The 20,206-nt window shown below is 37.1% G+C and overlaps 1 protein-coding gene across 1 annotated transcript in view; it reads right to left on the bottom strand.

Annotated features, from left to right (window-relative positions):
- Window positions 1–20,206, bottom strand: part of LOC145991776 (nuclear pore complex protein Nup155-like) — a 108,626-nt gene that overhangs the window by 39,095 nt on the left and 49,325 nt on the right. The window contains exons 7-11 of the mRNA XM_083127827.1: window positions 17,838–18,011; window positions 7,200–7,359; window positions 4,426–4,628; window positions 3,407–3,540; window positions 1,019–1,199 (exon numbers count right to left, since the gene is read on the bottom strand). Coding sequence (XP_082983953.1) covers window positions 1,019–1,199; window positions 3,407–3,540; window positions 4,426–4,628; window positions 7,200–7,359; window positions 17,838–18,011 — 852 coding nt within the window. The remainder of the gene's footprint in view (window positions 1–1,018; window positions 1,200–3,406; window positions 3,541–4,425; window positions 4,629–7,199; window positions 7,360–17,837; window positions 18,012–20,206) is intronic.

Here is a 20,206-nt window from a genome sequence, read left to right as displayed (position 1 = left end):
GAACTGGGAGAGCAACTGATTCTCTCACAAATTTCAGAGCAATCACACTGTAAAATCTTGATTGTCTCATTATCACCCAGTGAATGGAATGTTAAAAAGCTGTTTAAAATTGTCAATTGGCTTACCTAAATACAGTGGAGCCCTCTGATTACATTGAAAATTAGGGATGAGCCGATAGAGATGCTGATTTATCAGTATCGTAAAGTATTGACTGGATTTTACTTATGGATATCTGCCGATACGTTTCTGGCATTTTGACCTTTCACAGGGTCCACAAAAATGTCACAAGGCACTTTCACGGCATATAATTATCCTGAAAATTACGCAAAATTCCAAATTTCCATTAATTTTGCACCAGCATTGTGTGGAAAAACTATCTTGTGATTAAAAAAAGAGGTATTTTAATATTCTCAAGTAAGTCTTGAATATTTTGAAGCAAAACTCTGATAAATTGATGATTATAATAGGAATAGTTACTTTCACACTAATATTTATCAATATTTTGAACAAATTTTAATTATTACAATTTTAAAGGATCTGTATCAGTATTAGTGGGAATTGGTGAGAGTATCGGCTCAGCCCTATTTAAAATATAACAATATTACATTCTCCTGCATTACACATTCAATATTCAGGGTTTGAATGAAAAAAAATCTTGTATTTTCACTTTGCTCCCCTGCAAAATCAAGGTTCAAATGTATTTATCATATAAGTAGCACAGACTTTCTAATAAGCTATCCCCAGTGATGTATGAAATTTTACAAGAGAAATGCATGAACCAATTTTGTAAAATGTGCATGTATGAGAAGAAAAACTACATTTTAACTTCCTATTTGTATAGAGTGATCTCCTAACTAGTTAATGTTGCGACCATGTCAAAACTTACACGTGGACGTGGACCTTTAGATGTCGAGACCATGAATCAACCACTCAACATGGCTTGGCAGACAATGACAGTTACAAAAGTTTGCACGAAGCATGCCATCAGAGTAAATCAACAGTTGACATCAAGCATTACCTTATCCAATCCTCCAGTAACAATGTGAAACTGATGTTCGCAGATGACCTTCCACATGCCAAGAACTTCGCATGCATGCATCACAAAAACTTTTACAGCATCCAACGATTGTTTTTCTCTCAGCTGAGCCTCTTGATCCATGTTCCGTGGTGTGCTCGGGGTCGTCATACTCTGAGAAACACTATAAGCACATATGCTATTGTCAACATTTGAATAAAGTAAGAATCTACAGGTATTAAATTTTGCTAGTGGTTAACTCTTTAACCAATACGTATCAAGTACTGATATAAAATTTACTGATTATGTCATTGACGTTATTAATTAAAGTACTGTTGGCTTTTTAAAGAAACCTGAATACATATTTACACATTTAGTTTAGAAACTATGCTATATAGTATATTAACAATACAAACAACAACATAATGGCACAGAAGCAAAGAATATTTATTAAAAAAATGGATCAGTACAATTGTAATTAATTTTAACAATAAATGAATACACCAACATTGTGATATCAGAATCATTCTGATCCCAACCCACAATGTTACTATGCTGTTTTTTTTTAATGCTGGTATTGATATCCAATAATGTATTAATTATGGCTGATGCCACTGTATCGATATCAGAAAGTATTGGTTGCAATTTATTTACTGATACCAGTCGATACTATTCTGGCATTTTGTTTTTACACAGAGGCCCCAAAAATGTCAGACAACACTTCTATGGAGTCTAATTATCCTGAAAATTAAACAAAATTTAAACTTGAAATTTTACTTTGCACCAATTTTGTGTGAAAAACTGGATTCTGTGATTATGATGTAATTCTTGAATGTTTTGACCAAAGTCTTGGTAACACTGCAGCTGCACATTTAACGATCAGTATCTCAAACTACCAGAAGTATAAAGACAAAATTGTGTATTATTGGTTTAAAGAAAGTACAAGTTTCGAAACATGATTCTAATGTAATGGTAGGAATAAGGCACCTACACATGTTCAGCTGCCTTATATCACATTTTAACCTTTTATCCGTTTTCACCATACCTCTTGATCCATGTCGTTTGATGCAGCCAATGGTATAATGAAATTGGCATAGCCCATCTACCTGATGAAGGGAGTAGTTACATCCCGAAACGTAGTTTCACGGAAATCATATGCTCACCAACATAAGTACTTTTAGGTATTTTATAAAATATTTTTTTCTTTTTATATTGTACTGATAAATAATAGAATATAATTCAATGAAACCTGTTGTTTCATGGTTTACACTACTGATGCAAAAGGAAAAAACAATTAAATGCTAATGTAGTAGTTCTAATTATTTTTAATTCAAGGTTACATAAAATACATCACATGGTTTTTCTGTATAAGCCATTCAACTCTTTTCAGAGTGGACCTTCCACGATACAGTAATCAGCCAGCATCTGAAAACACTGTTGTGTTTCGTGTGCATCAGATTATATTTTATTGTATTGTGACTAGTTTTACATTAAAACTACAGATTACGGCAATAATAGAGAAAGAAGGCAAAGGAACCTCAAAGTAGGCTTCTATTATTTTAGAATACATACGCGAGTACTAAAATGATTTCCGTGAAACTTACTTGTAAATGTTCGATTAATTTCGGTGGCCTCTGCCACCATCCACTTGGGAAACTCGATGCATTAGAACCGTACGTACTCTAATTATCTACCACGTTTCTTATTCCCTTTAACATGAAAAATTATTTGTTGGTGGAGGAAAAATAAATTTAATCCATTGCCAAACTTTGTTAAAAATAATGTTGTGCATTTCCATTGACCGTACGGCAAACTTACTGAAAAGACCATGTCAGGAAATTTAAATACATAAATTATTCTAGCAAATGCATTTCAAATTCAAGAAACAACAGAGGAGAAGAAAAATAAACCTCAAAAATGAAGGAAAATGCAACAAAAATGGCAAAAAATACTGAAAAATGACATAAAAGTCAAAAAAGGTTAAAAAAATGCAAAATAAAACAATGTTTTCTGGTTCTAACGGAAGGGGAATGGACCGATATCAGGTTTAGCATTATTTTCAAAGTTCAGAGAAAAAGATGATTTTTCATCAACTTCCTAGCCCTATCTATCACTAACAAATAAATATATAAATATGATATATTCCACAGTGAAATGCCAATATAGTAAGACAAGTAATTTCATACTGTATTTACTGTCTCAATTTGCTATTTAGAAGGGGTTTTGGCGATAGCGTACTGATAGTGCAATCAAGGGATTCCAGGTTCAGAACTGGGTGAAGAGATACAGTGGTTCAAATCCCACTTTAAACTGTAAGCCTAGTAGTGGTTAGCATTTCTGTGTATAAAGTGGACCAAAATGACAATGAACGAAATTGAGGAATGTACTTACTTTGCTCCTGATCCTGACATTTGAGCATTCAATGCAATAAGAGTCAGCTGTGTGTTCCTTTCCAAAAAGGCTTTCAAAGACTGAAGGTAACTTAATATTAAGCTAATCCCTTCTGCTGTCACAGAACTTGTAATCTGTACAACAAAAAAAAGAAAATAATAAAAAAAAATGTGTATTATTATTCATGGTGTTCCAAAAATGTATAAACTGACAAAGCAATGAGGAATATGTTTCAACCAACATTAATTTAACAAATTTACTGTCATCTCTTCGACTCCTGGTACATATTATGCATAATTTTACCTTGCATTATATAACTGTAATCATGATTAGAATTCAAATATTCAACTTCCTCAGTTACAAAGTTTAGTTCACAGAAAAGTTATTTGTTTGTGCAATATCGTGGATGCTTTACAGTCTTGGGTAGGGATTGCATCGTACAGTCATGAAGACTTCTGGATGTAACAATCCCATTGAAGTCCATGGGGTTGTTGCGAGCCAGAAGTGTCCATGACTGTACGATGCAATCCCTACTAAAGTTAAAATGGGCAAGTGAATATTTTATGATTTTAACAACCACTGGTAAATAAACTACTTTAGGAAAAATTTAATAAAAATGCACAGATTTCCATTTTGAATGGACGTTGAACAGATGATCATGAATAATTTTTTAACAAGTTCTGATAATATGAATACTTGAATATTTAAAAAATGAATGCTACTGTGGTAGATATTGCAACAAAGTTGTAAAGTTACAAATAATACTGTAATATTTATTCTATTGATAGTAATAAATTGCAAAAATGTCTGTATGCTGATATCTGCATTTTCAGGAGCAAGAAGAGAAATTACATCGTAAGTACATTTACATAGTGATAACAGCAGCTGGATTATAATTATTTTATCAAGCTATTGTTATTGTTGTTAACAGAAAAAAGTATGAAAATCCAGTACCATTATTATTTATAACACACACACACATATATCATTTCCAAGGAAAGATGGATAAACGTACTTACATACTGAGTTTTTGATGCTGGCACGGATATCTTCAAAACTGTTCTCAAATTCCATATGGGTCGTAACATTCGTCCCACATATAAGTACAAACCATTGTGTCTTGCTGAGTAATTGACAACTGGGCCACTGTCAGATAGCTGGGAAGGAGCAAGAGCTGGGGATGTATGGGAATATGGTGTTGACATTGCTGCAGGTGCAAAACCTAAAGAGGAAAATAAAATTTACCATTATAATAATTATACACGATCATTTTTCATCTGGTATGACATCTACCAATACTACCAACAAATACCACTCTCCACATCCTTGGTAGGGATTGCCAAATCCAGATAAAATTTTATCTCAATATCAGATAATTTTCTGTCTGGATTTCAAATATCCAAATATTGGATATTCTGATATCTGAATATATGGATTATCCAGATTTTCAGATTATCCAAAATGTCCGGAAATCTTAATGTGTGCACTACATGAACGAATTTATAGTTTATCCATTTACGGGCTACCCACATATTCTTTTATTTATCATTTTCATATTTCACTGTACGGATTTTCTACAAGTCCTCCATCAAATGTGTTCTATCCGGATATTCAAATTATCTAAATCATCTACTGCATCCGAAATGGATATCGGATAACTTAAGATAAATCTTAATATCCGTTATCAGGATACTGTGGCCATCCCTAGTCTACAGAGGTTCTTTACCTGCAAGACTCCTGGGCAATGCAGCGATAGCTGCAGCAGATGGACAAGGGGTGAGGGTGAGTTTCGAGCACCTAAACTGGGTGATATCAGCTAAGGGAGAAACCCTCCAACAGAAAATCCTAGGTCTTCCAAAGGAATGGGGGTTGAGCACTAGCCCAGCACTCTGGTCTCATAAAAATTACTTCTTGCTACAAGAGCTCAATTACAGAATGGAGGAATAATGGAAGACGAGCCTGGTGGACTGGTTAGCACAGCATGGATACCAGAGGTCTATGGTTTGAATCCCAGTCTGGCATGAGTGTTCTTCATCAATTTCATCACATCATCATCACTCATCCTCATCTTTGGGATTAGCCAAACGTGGCAGAGAAGAGAAGTAAAATAAACCAAATCAATCAATAATGGAAGACGACCTGTGCATACGAAAAGAAACAAGACCACAATCTATGTAGGAACATTGAACATGTTGACTATGTTAAACCTGGAAAAATGGAAGAAATATCTGACCAAATTCTAGCAACAAAATTACAGGTATTTGAAATCCACAAATTAAGGTGGAAAGGACAACACGACCAATCAAAAAAATAATCTGTGTATTACAGTAGTAAACAAAGAACAGGACAACATGGAACAGGATTTCTAGTAAATAAAGAAATGCTAAAACATGTATTAGGTTTTGAACCACATAGTGAGAGAATATACAAAACATCAGGTGAAAGGAAAGTTTTTGTAATGTAACTAATAAATGTGTATGCTCTGATGACATTAAAGAAAAATTTTACGAAGAACTGCAACGAGTACAAAACAAATAATTCATTTAACAAAGTAACATGCAAACATGCATTGTGCAAAACATCAAATAACAATGGAAAATTTGTAAGCAACTATGCTATTGAAAATGATATGATTACTATAATGTATACACAATACCAACATAAAAAAGATACCCAAAGACTCCTGGGTGTCCCATGTTCTGGTACATGAAAGAAAGAAAGGAATGGTCTTAAATAATAAAATTAAAGATATAAGAGGATTTGTATGAAAAAACCTCATGATTTTTTTAAGGCTGTGAAATCACATGTGGGGAACTACATTGATGCAATTTTAGCAAGTAAAGATTCAGCTGAAGAACTAATATTTGAAAAGGAAAAAGCACTACTCCGTTGGAAAGAGTATTTCATGACTTATTAAATTGTGAGCATTACAGGCACACAATGAATTAATTATATGGGACACCAGAAGAAGATACTGAAATGCCTAACATTTGATAAGGTAAACAAAATCATAAATCATATATAAAAAAAAAATGCTGACCAAGGCAGTAATTTATTTTATTAAAAACATAAACTAAACATAACGTTTCAACCTTCTAGCAAGGTCTTCTTCAGACTCTGTATCAAGTACTGGTAGCTAGAAGGTTGAAACATTACGTTTAGTTTATGTTTTTAATAAAATTACTGACTTGGTCAGCATATTTATTTTTTCATAATCATGGAAACAAGGCTTAATGGTGTTATAAATCATATAGAATAAAGAAGAAATGCCACAGGAATGGTTAAATGATATAATTTGTAATTTTTTATTAAAAAAAGAAGTTGCAGTGTAAAAATTATAGATCCATTATTATTCTTCTAAATGTAATTTATAATAAGCTCTTTGAAATTCCAGAAAACAAATCAGGTGATATGAAATGACATTTAGACCAAATAGATCCACACTCGACAATGTATTTACATTACATCAAATACACGAGAAATGCCATGTACATAATATTGAACTACATAACATATTTATTGATTATATGCAAGCATTTGACTTGGTAAAAAGAAACTTAATTGTTCAAAGAAATTTAATCTCCGATAAACTGATAAGATTAATAAATTTGTCTTCACAAAATACTACAGCCAGAGTAAAAATAAATAATGATCTGGGTGAGAAATTTGATATTATTAAACGAGTAGAGAAAGGAGATCACCTATCAGCAATTGGAAGCAATAGTTCAAAAGCTAGATATTAGAGGCAGCATGTCAACAAGGTTAAGACATACCTGTAAATTCTTGCATTTACCGACAATGGTTACTTGCACATGTAAAACACCTTTGACTACTAATGTGTAAAAATACATGCCTGTAGGTGAAAAAGGTGCAGTTCCCCCTTGTGGTCCAAAACGAGCTGCTTTAGGTTCACCTCCATAGAGAAAGTATGCTCTGGTAGCCCATTCACTAACCTAAAGAGAAAAACACCACATTTCAGTTGACAACTGAGCGCACAGCTTGAGCCGAAACATGAATGGAAAGGATGAGTCTTCATTATGGCTGACCTAATATCACATTCAACTGATACCAATTTATCAACAAGTTATGAAACTTTATCAATTTCCACCAACATCGATGCTTTGTTGTTAATAATATAGTGAACAACTCTAATTTTTACAATGTTCAGACATTGGTATTGGTGGGAATCAGTAACCGTACCATCATTATGGGTATTGGGCAAAATAGTATCAATCAATGGGTATTGGTTCAAAACGGTATCAATCAATATATGTCAATTCACTGAAGTTTTGCTTTAAAACATTCAAACAGCTGCCTCTTATTCACACTGTTTTTCACCCCAAAATGGCTCAAAATAAATGAAAAATATGGATTTTACATATTACCCAGGATATACAGACTATATGCAGACCCTGTGAGATCATTGGCATGCCCAAGGGGGGATAGTGAGGGTCGTAAGCCCCCCCCCCTCCCTTTTGGTCCCATATTCCTAAAAAAAGAACGTCAAAAGCAAGAAAAGATGGCAAAATGAGGATTGACTACTTAGAAAAACAGTATATGTAACCCTCTGCTCATTTCAAAAGTCCTGGGCATGCCACTGTGTGAGATGACAAGACCTTGGAAAAGTACTGGTTGGTATTGATGTTTAACCTTTATCTGATGGAGCCTTATGCACATTCTAGCCTTTCCAGACAGAAACTTTTCAAGTACATGCTTTTGAAACTTAGCACGATGCATAGCATATCAGCAAAAAGTTTTGGTTGGTGAGTTGCAGGCCATTTTATAAGATGTATTCCATAATACTAAGAGGGACAACCAGGACTTTTTCCAACTCCGGTTGTTAATAATTGTTACAATGGATATATTATTTTATAATCTGAGTATGCAATACCTTCATATGTATACAAATGAACAACAAGATAGACCTGGAATATTATGTGTAACTTTGAAGAAATGGTGTATTAATTGCTGCCACATGGTGGCTGGCAATATACTGTCCAGCTGTCTAAAGAACAATACACGCAGCTTACCAGCCATTCTCTAGTAAAGGTAAAATTCAACCAATGCCTTGCATCAAAACTGATTCGTTGGTGTCAACGCACCCCTGATTTTCATACATGGAATGAACAGTGAATATGAGAAAGAAAATGTGTTACGTATAAGAATGGAAGTTTTCTGTTATTTTATCCAAGAAACTTATGTTATTTTTACGTGAAATTCAGTTTACTTGAACCATCCTCATAGGAACTATAGACTATATTTGAATTAACTTCACGACAAGTCTAATTCTTGTTATTAAAAGCAGCATGATTTACAGTACAACTACTGGAAGATGAAACAATGGAATGTGTAAATGAAAGGTAGCAGACTGCTTATTCACAATACCTTGCTCAACATATCTGAAAACCTAATACAACTACCTTACATTCGAACAATGCTATAAGCAAGAATAATTTCTATAGGCTACAAAGTTTTACTGCCTATGACTAAACACTCTGCATTAATGTTTAGAGAAAAAACATGGTTGAAATTGAAACATTCCACATTACTTACATAGATATTCCAGGACATCATCTATTCACAAGCAATACAAAACTCCTACCTTTTTATATGTGGAAAAAAAATAATATACAGTAAATAGAATGGAAGTAATTCACCTTAATTTATCAAGATGACTGGTTTTAAACAAACCATCCAAATTATGTAGTTTTGGATAAGTAGTTTCAAATGAATCCAGCACAACTTGGCATCAATTAAAAATGCCATTTCTCTAAAACTACAGATGATATTTCAGTTCTCTCTCTTTTGTTCATTTATATACATATGAGAGTACGACATACTGGAATGAAAATGCAATATATTTACTGTTACCATTTTTTAACAAACTTATTTTGAAAATCTCAATTTTTTCAAGAAAAAATATGAATAGGGTTTTACTTTTCAACCACCATTTCTTGCTGCTATGTTCACAACACACTTATTGTTTTTGCAAATACATTTTCTTATGTAAATATTGCATTTGAAAATGAATTTCTTTCTTGTAACTTTTGCAAATGTGACTTGTGGCACTTGTAATTGTTTATATGGATAGAAAAGCATCTCTCGACTTCCAAGCAACAACTTACATTTTCAAATCTGGTTAAGAAAGCTTTATAGGGCGAGCAGACATGCCTTACTGAAAACAAAAAAGCAGGCAAGTTCACCCATTAGCATCCCTTCTGAAATCAGTGTTTTGAGAGGGGGGAGGTGGCACCACAACCCACGGTTCCAGACATTATGATAAAAGAAGATGCTCCTGTAACCTTTTTAAAAAGGCAAGAAGGCAATAAATTACTTTGGTTCCAGCTTTAAACTTGTATGGGCCTGAGCTTTTTTTCTGAAAATCGGGGAGCATAATTACATGTTCTGGAAGAGTGTATCGTGCTTCCCCTCAGATTTGGTGAATAGAGCATTCATAGGGCTCACACTGTAAGCAAATTTTGGGGACACCTTTTCTTAGATGAAAATGGCAGATTTTCTGTAATTGCAATATATATCTTTTTTATTTCACTGTGTATGCTTTATTATTCAAGGGTTGCCGAGTAAATGTTGATAGATTCTATACAGGTACAGAGAAATCCCGATTTTACATTCCCGCATTATAAGTTTTCCCGCTTAATACGTTCATCCAGTCAGGCCCCGCCAAAAGGCCATGTTAAATAATAGGACGTTCACCTTGATCTTGCGTTCGCTCTAACTCCCGTTTCCTGCTTTATACATTTTCCGAGCCGTGACGATGTCTTAAAATTTGGCAGAAACCTGTTCCGTTGACTACGCGAGTTCTCCCTCCTTTTTTTTTTTTTTTTTTTTTTTTTTGAAGCTGTTTTATTCACCATACGACCTTGAACTTCCAGATGTTTGGCTTTCATGAGAGAGGAGGGAGCGAAGAGGCATTGTTCAGTGAAAGGTTGAAAGGTGAAAAGGGGGAGGAGGCAGGGCACAGCTTGCATTTGTCGCACCTTCCTTGCCGGACAGGAAGGGAAAACGGCACTTCTTGCATTCCCGGTAAAGAAGATACAATGGGCAGATTCTTCTGCCTCAGGATCAGACAAAAAGTGCACTGTTGCCAAACCGATTCTCGCTAAATGGTGCCTGCCTTAGAATTTGGACAATGAAAGTTTGCTGTCCCCACTCAGAGTGAAAAACAGGACTCGATCATCATTCGCTTCTTTGCCCACACAGATTAACGGAATCCTTCCTAGTTGACGGGAACTAAAAAGAAAAGCAAGAAGGGGGCTTGTTTGTGAAAACTTTTCGTTTCTTCTTGTCTGCAGCATTATAATAGAAAAAAAAAATAAGAAGGGTTTGCCAACCTCCGCTATCCGATACTGAATAAGAACTGCACTTCTTTAATGGGAAGTCGTTTAGATTCCTAAGGAAATACTATTGGATATAGTCTATATTTCACTGTAAATTATTTTTAATCAGAAGTTTTTTTAACGAATGCTATGTCATTTGTCATCAGAATGAAGCTGAAGTTAACGTGATTATTTTTTTCTATGGGTAGATGAGCGATATTTTACTCACTGATGGAAAAATATTCTTGTCAAATCAATTGTTTGGGGGAAGGGGTGAAGTTCGGACACATGTATTTTTCTGCCTGGGCAGAGAATGGATTATTTTATGCAGATTATGCGACTCATGTGTTGTAGTGACGTGGCCAGAAAAAATGAGTGAATAAACGAGGGGTGCGGCAATATTTTCTGAGCAGCCAAATTTAGTGCACATCTAAATGATTAAAATGCGGGTGATCTAAACTACCACATAAATCAGCTCTGGAGCTCACCCAGCCTAAAATAAATTTGTACCTGGGTGCAACCTTGGGGGGTAAAGGCTGCCCAAGCATGGAAAAAAGACGAGATAACTTTTTTTCTTGTTCTGCTGATCACATCACCACTAAATTGGCAGAGATCGAAGAGTTTGAGGGGCGAAGACAGCCGGCGCATTGTGCTGATCACATGATATCCCACATCACTTATATAACCATCACGGCATGGTGCAAAGTGCATGGGGAACTTTACCTTCGCCTTTTTCTCAAGACATCTTAACCAATTAACATAAAGGTGAAAAGCAATCTCCCGTCTCCTACCCTCTGACGTATAAAATTACGCAGTTGCTCTTGAAACTGAATACGCACATTCAACGAACATAGCGTACTGCAACTAAAGAGATGAGCCAGTTTCTCATTCTTTAGTGCCCTGCATAGGATATTTTGCTCCTATGTCTGAAGTATTGACTTGACAACATGGGAGAGTGTCCAAGTAGTGATCCTTCCTCTCCCACCCCCCTTTCCTTCTTTTCTTTCTGTAACTTGGCCAGGCAGGAATAAGCACACTTCTGATAAAATGGCCGCTCCACCACCTGTTAGTCTCCCCTTCCCCTCCCTCCCTTACAAACTGGTCAGAGGGGTGTCTGTAAGCAGCGGACAGCTCGCAACCCGCGCCAATGTTTCGTCTCCTGGCTTCAGTCTGGAGGGAAGAAAAACAGCAGTATTTTGAATCTCATCTCACGTTGTATTGCTTTGACGATTAGGAAACACGAGCAACAGACACAATGCGGGAGTTAGAAAAAGACGAGATAACTTTTTTCTTGTTCTGCCTTCTGATAAATGCCTTGAACACACAGAGCAGTGCAGGAAGGAAATGCACATGATGTTAAGAATGATATAATCACCATTTTCTTTGGAACCATTCACGTCATGAAAATAAATCACGCAATATTGAAACATTGAGGGGAAGACAAAAAAAAAAGGAAACGTGTTACAGTCAACTCTCGATTCAACGACCTTTCACAGTTCCCGGGAAAGGGGTCGTTATTGGAATTTGCCCCAATTTTCTGCTTAAACGGAGCTCAAACGGAGCTCAAACGGACACAAAGATGCATAGGAGATGGTAACACAATTTATCCTGGTAGTTATACAACCTGTTATGCACAGGACACGCGTTGTGAGAAGGAAAATAGAACATGAAAACGTTTTCACAAAAAATAATGTTACTTTCTTTCAATTGTGCACAGTCGTTGCTTTTCCAGGAAATTCTTACAATTATAGTTCATGAGAAAGCCGTTTGCACCGAGACCTATGGAAAGGAAAACACCAGTTAAACTGGCGCCAGCAAAAGTCGGGAGATAATCGGGCAGAATGAATGTTGGATTTTATACGTGTCTAGTGGAGCATTGTCTGTTACAAGATTAACTGGTAAGATTAGATCTCTTGGGAGAATCAACACAACCTTTATAGGCACCAGACAAAAAAAAAGGTGGGGCTGTAATTTTCATTCTGGTTCGGCTGTGTAAAATACATCGCAAAAAAAAAAAAACATGTTTTCTTTGCTTCAACCAACTCCATTCACCCTCTCCCCTTCCCCATTCAAGGGAGCAGTCCAAACTCCTTCCTTGACTTGCATTGTAATCCAGTGTGAAAAAGGAAACGTGCAACTTGCGATCTGTCTTCACCCAATGCGTATTCTAGGACACGTCATTAAACAGCGTCCCAGTCGAAAGTCATTTACGTTTGGAATTGAATTTCACTTTAAACTGTATATTTAGTCCCGATTAGCCCATCAGCATAAAATGAACAAGCTTTATGAAACTGCGCACTTTTACATATCAAAATGGTAGATCGTTATTTACTCTCACATTAATCGATGATTTAATGTTGGATTTAGAAGTATTCCCGATGTCAAACACCCACTCCTCCAAAAGTTTTCCCCCTGAATGTCTTTTTAATCCATCTCAGCGACCATTCCTACATTGAGCACTTTTTTTTTTCTTCACATGAATGGTTCTGAAGAAAAGCGGATGTGAATTAAATTTACAGTTTTGCTTATCAGAAGGCGCAGAACATGAAGTTGTTTTAACTCTTGTTTTCCTTTCTGGAGATCGAATTTCGTTATTGTCAAATGAAAACAGCTTTGCGAGATTCAAAACAATAACTTTTTCCTTCTTCCTTCGCGCTGGATGAGTCATTGCTGTTATCGGCAAGCAAAAGCTTTGCAGACGCTAGACAAAACACTGCCAGCTGCATCGTAAAAACAAAGGAGACCGGCTGGAAATTCGAGCAACAGGTGGCGGAAGAGAAAAATCCCAGCATTTCAAAGATAACGCAACTGTCGAAGACGGAACTTTTAACAGTAGTGTAAAGAAAGAAATGTCCCTTGCTTCACATTTTACCATGCAACAGACAATAATATGGGTAATATTTCCTATGCAGACAACAGCATAAAAAAAGACCTGAATTCTGCAATTATCAACATTGCCGTGCACACCAGTGGCGGAGAATAAGCTGGGAAAAGGGGGGGAGGTGCCGTGCACACCAGTGGCGGAGAATAAGCTGGGAAAAGGGGGGGAGGTGCCGTGCACACCAGTGGCGGAGAATAAGCTGGGAAAAGGGGGTAGGGTTAATTTTTTTATTCTGTTTTTGTTCGTTTTCAAGAATATATCCAGAACTGGTTGCCCCATTTTAGACGTTAAAGGAAGAGGGCCACTTCCACCCTCGCCTGTATTCAGCCCGTGTGCGCACACGAGCAAAAAAATCGCCCCTCCCCCCTTTGATGACAGGAAAAAGGGGAGAAGTCAGTCAGCCAACGGAACACTTTTTTGGCAGAAATTACGACACAATTAGGAAAACGTATGAAGTGGGAAACGGGAGTTATGATGCACGTAAGATCGAAGTAAACTTTTGTGGAAACCTGGATGACAACGCATTAAGCGGGTTGACGATCTTTAGTTCGCCTATGTGACTTTGATTATCTCTAACAGTTTCGCTTTTTTATGAAGTGTTGCAGGGAACAAAGAACACGTTTTGAATTAAAGCGGTTACTGGAAGTTGTCGGCTACAAGGTCGAGAGTTGCTCACTCACGGGAACCTACTGAAATCTAGGTCAGAGCTGGACAGATGGGCCAGACTTCCAGGTGCCACGCATCTGTATTTTGGCACATTCCTGCGATCTTATCTCTCAAGGTGGTGTATTTATTGATGAAAGAGCTTGACCTGCCATACACATTGGCAAAGACTGCAAGTCAAGCAGTCATTTCGGGCTGCTCCCCCACCCCCTCACCTGCGAGTTTTCAGCAGCTCTTAGGACAAGGAAACAAGTCACGATTTAAAATAACATCCAAGCACATTCGATCTTCTCTTCTCGCGTATCCAAGAGAAAGCGTTGCAAAACAAGCCTGGCACGTTGGGTAGCGGCCGTCGGGTAACATTGGTGCACTTGAGGGAGGGGGGGCAGAGGTCAAGTGCTATTGGATATCACTCAAGCATGGTGTGGTGGTGTCTATTTTTAGTTCAGACCCAATTGTGAGCGGTAGAGCGCTCGTGAAGGAAATGAGTGGGGAAAAAAACAATGCATTTTTCGGCCGATTTCCTTCAATTTTTCAACTTTTTTCTAAATTTTTCACGGTTCCCGGGAAAAGGGTCGTTACTTCGAGGGGGTCGTTATACCCGGGGTCGTAGAATCGAGAGTTGACTGTATTTACAGAGTAACTATTGGAAGGGACGTTTGCCCTCCAGAAGACTTCCTAAATCTAATAATAAATCGTCGATTAATATGGATGTAAATAACACTCAGTGGCATGCCCAAGGGGGTGGGGATGGGGGTCATAACCCCCCCCCCCCCTTTTGGCCAGTATTTCTGAAAGAAAAAAATGAGAACGTCATAGGCAGGAAAAGATGGCAAAGTGAGGGCTGACTACTATAAAAAGTATACGTAACCCCATTCCACCTTTCGTCACTGATAATTTCTTGCGACGTCTAAAAATGTGTAACACTGACAAAGCTTGTTTTGTTCACTTCATGCTGTTGGGCTGATCGGGACTGGATACATACGCAGCTCAAAGTAGAATCTGAACCATTCTCCATGTCTTCAGGATACTTTGATTGCAGTATATAAAGATGCTTGACGTCCAGCTATAAATGATCACCTACCCCTCCAATTACCCAGGACTTCAAAAACTAGCAAATAATTACCAGTTTACAGAGTAAATGAAGATCCCACACAATTAAATGCATCAACTGGACCTAATAGGAGGCAGTTAGAAGAAGTCATCCACCGTCCCTACCCTACGAAAGTGCGTCCCGTTAATCTGTCATTGACTTTCACAGCAGGTCTTGCTTTTTTCCTTAGAAATTCATAATCATACTTCTATCCTGTTATTAAACAATTTTTGACATAATATACCCCTAAAAGTCGATTGTGTAGTCATTTCTTACTGACTCTTGAGTTTCACCCCTCCCTTATGCTTTCCCGCATTTTAAGTTTTTTATTTACGGGCCCCTGAAAAACGTAAAATCGGGGTTTGACTGTATATGTACAAAAGAACTGATTCTTTTTCTGGGATGCGACACTTAGGGATCCAGGAGAAGATCTCCAATCTTCAAAATTACTTGAAAATATCACACATATTTCATTCACTTTGGTCTATTGTTGTGGATCTAGGATGTGCTGAATATGATTTTTTGTGTAAAATTATACTTTCATCTTGTTCTTTTTAACTTTCATTAGTGGGAGGTAAAATGTACAAATTTCACTTCTCCTAAGAGTGCTGCCATTATCTCTCTATCTTGCTATGATTTTTTTGTGCATCATGGCAGAATATTCTGATAGGTTGAACCACATGAATTTTGTAACAGATGCTAAAAAAGTGCAACAGATATGAAAAACAAAATATTCCTGCAAGAACATTCATTAAACTCAAGGCCATGCCAGACCTTTGGCCTGCTCCGGAAAATAAATTTTCAAAAATTCCTCTCCTTTTGAGAGCTCTCTGAAATATGCTAAATTCACTGTTGTCTACATATCTGTGACAATTTTGTCCCAACGTAAGCATACTTAATATCACAGAAATCCAGACAACAGCTAAAGCAAACCATGTGAAGATATGCTCTAGAAGGAATGCTAAGCAGGTGTAAATTTTTTTTATGAATTAGGAATATTGTGGAGATATTTGAAAGGAAGCGACTACAGTGGGTTTTGCCTTTAAGTAGAAAAAGTGTACTTAATACTTTTAATTTACAGAATCAGGATATATGTTTTAAGACTTAGGTGGGCAGGCCATGTGGCACGAATGGGAGAGGAAAGAGGAGTGTACAGGATTCTTGTTGGGAAACCTGATGGTAAGAGTCCTGTAGGAAGGCCAAGACGAAGATGGAGGGACAACGTTGTGATGGACCTAAGGGAAATCGGTATGGATGGAAAAGAGTATATAGAACTTGCTCAAGATAGGGACAGATGGAAGGCCTGTGTTGCTGCAGCCATGAACCTTCGGGTTTAAGAAGGCTAGGGAGAGAGTGGATATATGTTTTATGTCTTTATATTGATAACTATAAGAACACATTGGCAATAATTTGCACAAAATTATAAACCATTTATAGATATACCAGATTCATGAATTTTTGGTAATTTTATTGAATCCAGTATGCCTATATTACATGTATTAACCTATCCCCCTGACCAGCTAAATAAATATTTAATATTTGGCAGATTCCAAGGACTCCCTAGTGGGATTTTTCAGTCTATTACTTCTCTGACAGAGTGGAACAGTTGCATTAACACAGACTGTACTTTTAGTATTCTTTGACTTTAACACTGATTAGAAAGTGTCTGCCTGCCTGTTTTAAACTGCAGAGAAATTCAAAAGAATAATGTGGTGTTTTACATCATTATTTTATTTTAAAGGGTCACATATTACCATGACACACCAAAACTGAATCCACCACATGAGAATATGGTTTGAGTTTGAGTTCACTTTATGCACAGAAAGGCTAATTGGGACTGGACCTACAGTTTAAAGTGGAATCCTAACCATTACACACATCCACCGGGTATTGAACCGAAACCCCTTCATTACAAAATATCAGCATTACCACTGTGCCATCGGGGAGCCCCTATGAGAATATGGTAACAACAATTTTATATATATAAGCCGTAAGCAAGTTACTAAAGAGATATCCGCGAAACTTACTTGTAAATGTTCTATTAATTTCGGTGGCCTCTGCCACCATCCAATTAATAGAACATTTACAAGTAAGTTTCGCAGATATCTCTTTAGTAACTTGCTTACGTCTTACATTATCAACCGCGTTGTTTATTCCCTGTAACATGAACAACTTTATGTTCACATATTTTACATTTTTCTTTTATCTTTATGGTCTGAAGACAATTTTTTCTAGATTACGAATTTTTCTGCATCGTAAGTACTTTAGCCACACGTGGCCATGACGAATGCACAATCAAGGTTCCATTCACGTACCTAGCACTGACTTTTCTATGATGCATGAAAAAACAATAAAATCAGCAAACAAAACATTAAAAATTAATGCAAATACCTGGGTCATGTTGCAAACACAGAGTCAAAGATAAAACTGTGCGAAGTGCTTTGTTCAATGTAATACCTGTATATTGTGATTGTGTTCCATGCAAGCAAGTGCAAGACTTGTTGCACAAGCTTGTTCTTCCTTTTGATTTTTGAAATAAGTCTTAACAACTTCTGTATCTGGTCCTCGGTTTTCCACCAAAAGCTGCCTAAGCAAGTCTATAGGTCTCAAAATAGTAATGATATGAGAACCCTGTAAAAAAAAAATGTGCCAGGTTTATTTGTTTTAATTAAAGAATATATGAAAATATTACTAACACAAACAAACATGCAGAACCAGTACATCTAGCATGGTAATCTTTACTAGAATGTACAGTTTCAATACTTGAACCAGAAATTTAATACATAATACAGTTGAGACTGCTTTACATGCAACTCAGTTCAGTGTAACTTTGTTTTATACGTAAATTACTGTAGTCCTGGCAAAATATAAAATTTAAAAACTGGTTAATTAAACCTTATTTGTACGTAATGCATTTATACATAATTCAGTGTTATACATAACTAATTTTCATAAAATACAGTTGATTTGTATGTAACCAAGCTACAACTATGTCACAGAAGTATACATTTCTTGTCGTTACGAAAACACATGCAGAGTTTCAAATACAAAACAGTATGAGCAGGCATGGGGGGTGTCAGTCTCAAGTTGCAAGAAAGACGAGTGCAGCAAAGTGGTGCCACAGAGAAGGCAAGCAGAAATCAGAGCAGAAAAAATTGCTGCAGTTGTTCAGAACATGAGACACATTTTTCTTTTTTTTTTTTGTACGTAATCACAATACGAAAGTACACGCATTAAAAAGATGCCAATAGCTGATGTCTGTTGTTCTGTAATAAAAACAGAACAACGTTTCATTTCAGTTGCTACTGGTCAGTCATGGAGAACAGATAAGACAAAAAGTTACATGCTTGACCAGAAAGTAAAATTTATACGGGAAGTGGTTCCTAATCCCCATAAAACTTAAAAATCAAACTTCTAGATTCGTTAATTTACCATCTTATTCATAATTGGGAAAAGAGAGACGCGGTAGTATATAAATACGGAGAATCTAGTACTCACTTTTATCCGCGAAGCTGTTTTTTCTTCTTATTTTTTCGAATAATTTCAGTGGCCACTGCCACCATCCTCGTTGGAACTTGCTGCACTGTTGCTTGGTGTGCGTCTTTTGTTCGTAGTTCTCTGGCTGCCGCTAGGTGCACTGTGCATCTTGGTGTGTCGTCTGCTATATCCAGGCGATAACTGCTGTAGTAGGGGAATCCAAGTGTGGTGCGCTTGCCCGCTATCGATGTTTAGTTCGTGCGGGAAGTGCATTATGGCGTGCAGCTTTCCTTGATTTTGGTGTCTATGAGTGTGTGGGCAGTGTGTTTGACCTGGACCTTTTGAATTTTATGGCTATTGTATTTGATATGTTTAGCAAAACCGGTACTGGGTTGGGCTTTTTTCACATCCGCTAGGTGCTGTTGGATTCTTTCATTGACAGATCTGATGGACCTGCCGATATAATGAGCCTTGCACTCACACTCTGCATCGTATACACCTGGGTTGTCAAGGGGGGAGAGGAAGTACCTTTTGTGCTTGTTCAATTTATCAGTTATTTTGGAATTGGGTTTGTGCGCTATTTTGATGCTATATGGGAGAAGGGCTTTGGCTATGCGGTTGGAAGTGGTGGGATGGTAGGGGAAGGCAAACCATTTATATTGGTCGCTGGGGGTTGATTGCGGCTGGGTTGCTTGTGGATGGGTTGATTGTGGTAGGTTAGGGTGTCTGACCTGTATTTCCGCTTTACTGCACCAAGTGGAAAGTTGTGATTCAGTGTAGCCATGCTTCAGGGCTATTTCAGTGATGGTGGCTATCTACTCTCATAGATCCTCTTCCTTGCCACAGTAGGAGAAGGCTCTTTGATAAAAGTTCAGCCACACATTGGCTTTTTGCTTAGGGGGATGGCTAGAGAGAGCATGTATGTACTGGTTGCCTGCATCCGGTTTTCTGTAAACGGTGGTTGTGAATTTGTTAAGTGCACGGCTGATGGTGATGTCCAGGAAGTTGATTTTACCAAGTTTTTCCTGTTCTACGGTGAAGCTGAGCCTGGGGTGGATGCTATTTAGCTTGTTAACTAGAAGGTTGAGTTCCTCTGTCTTTTTGTATACGACTATTGTGTCGTCCGCGTACCTTCCATATTGGATGTATTGTAGTTCTGGAGTGTGGAGTATCTCTTTTTCAGCCAGGTGCATGACGATGTTGGCTAAAGGAGCTGATAGGGGGTTGCCCATCGCAAGGCCCTCGGACTGATTGTAGAATTTATCCTCAAACTGAAAGTAATTGTGTTTTAGACAAACTTCCAATAGCCTGGTTATCTCTTGTACCTCTAGGGCAGGGATTCTGTTAGT

The sequence above is a fragment of the Lepisma saccharinum genome, chromosome 8 (genome assembly GCF_977018435.1).
Source record: "Lepisma saccharinum chromosome 8, izLepSacc3.1, whole genome shotgun sequence".
Lineage (NCBI taxonomy): Eukaryota > Metazoa > Arthropoda > Insecta > Zygentoma > Lepismatidae > Lepisma > Lepisma saccharinum.
This window is presented reverse-complemented; position numbering and strand designations above follow the sequence as displayed.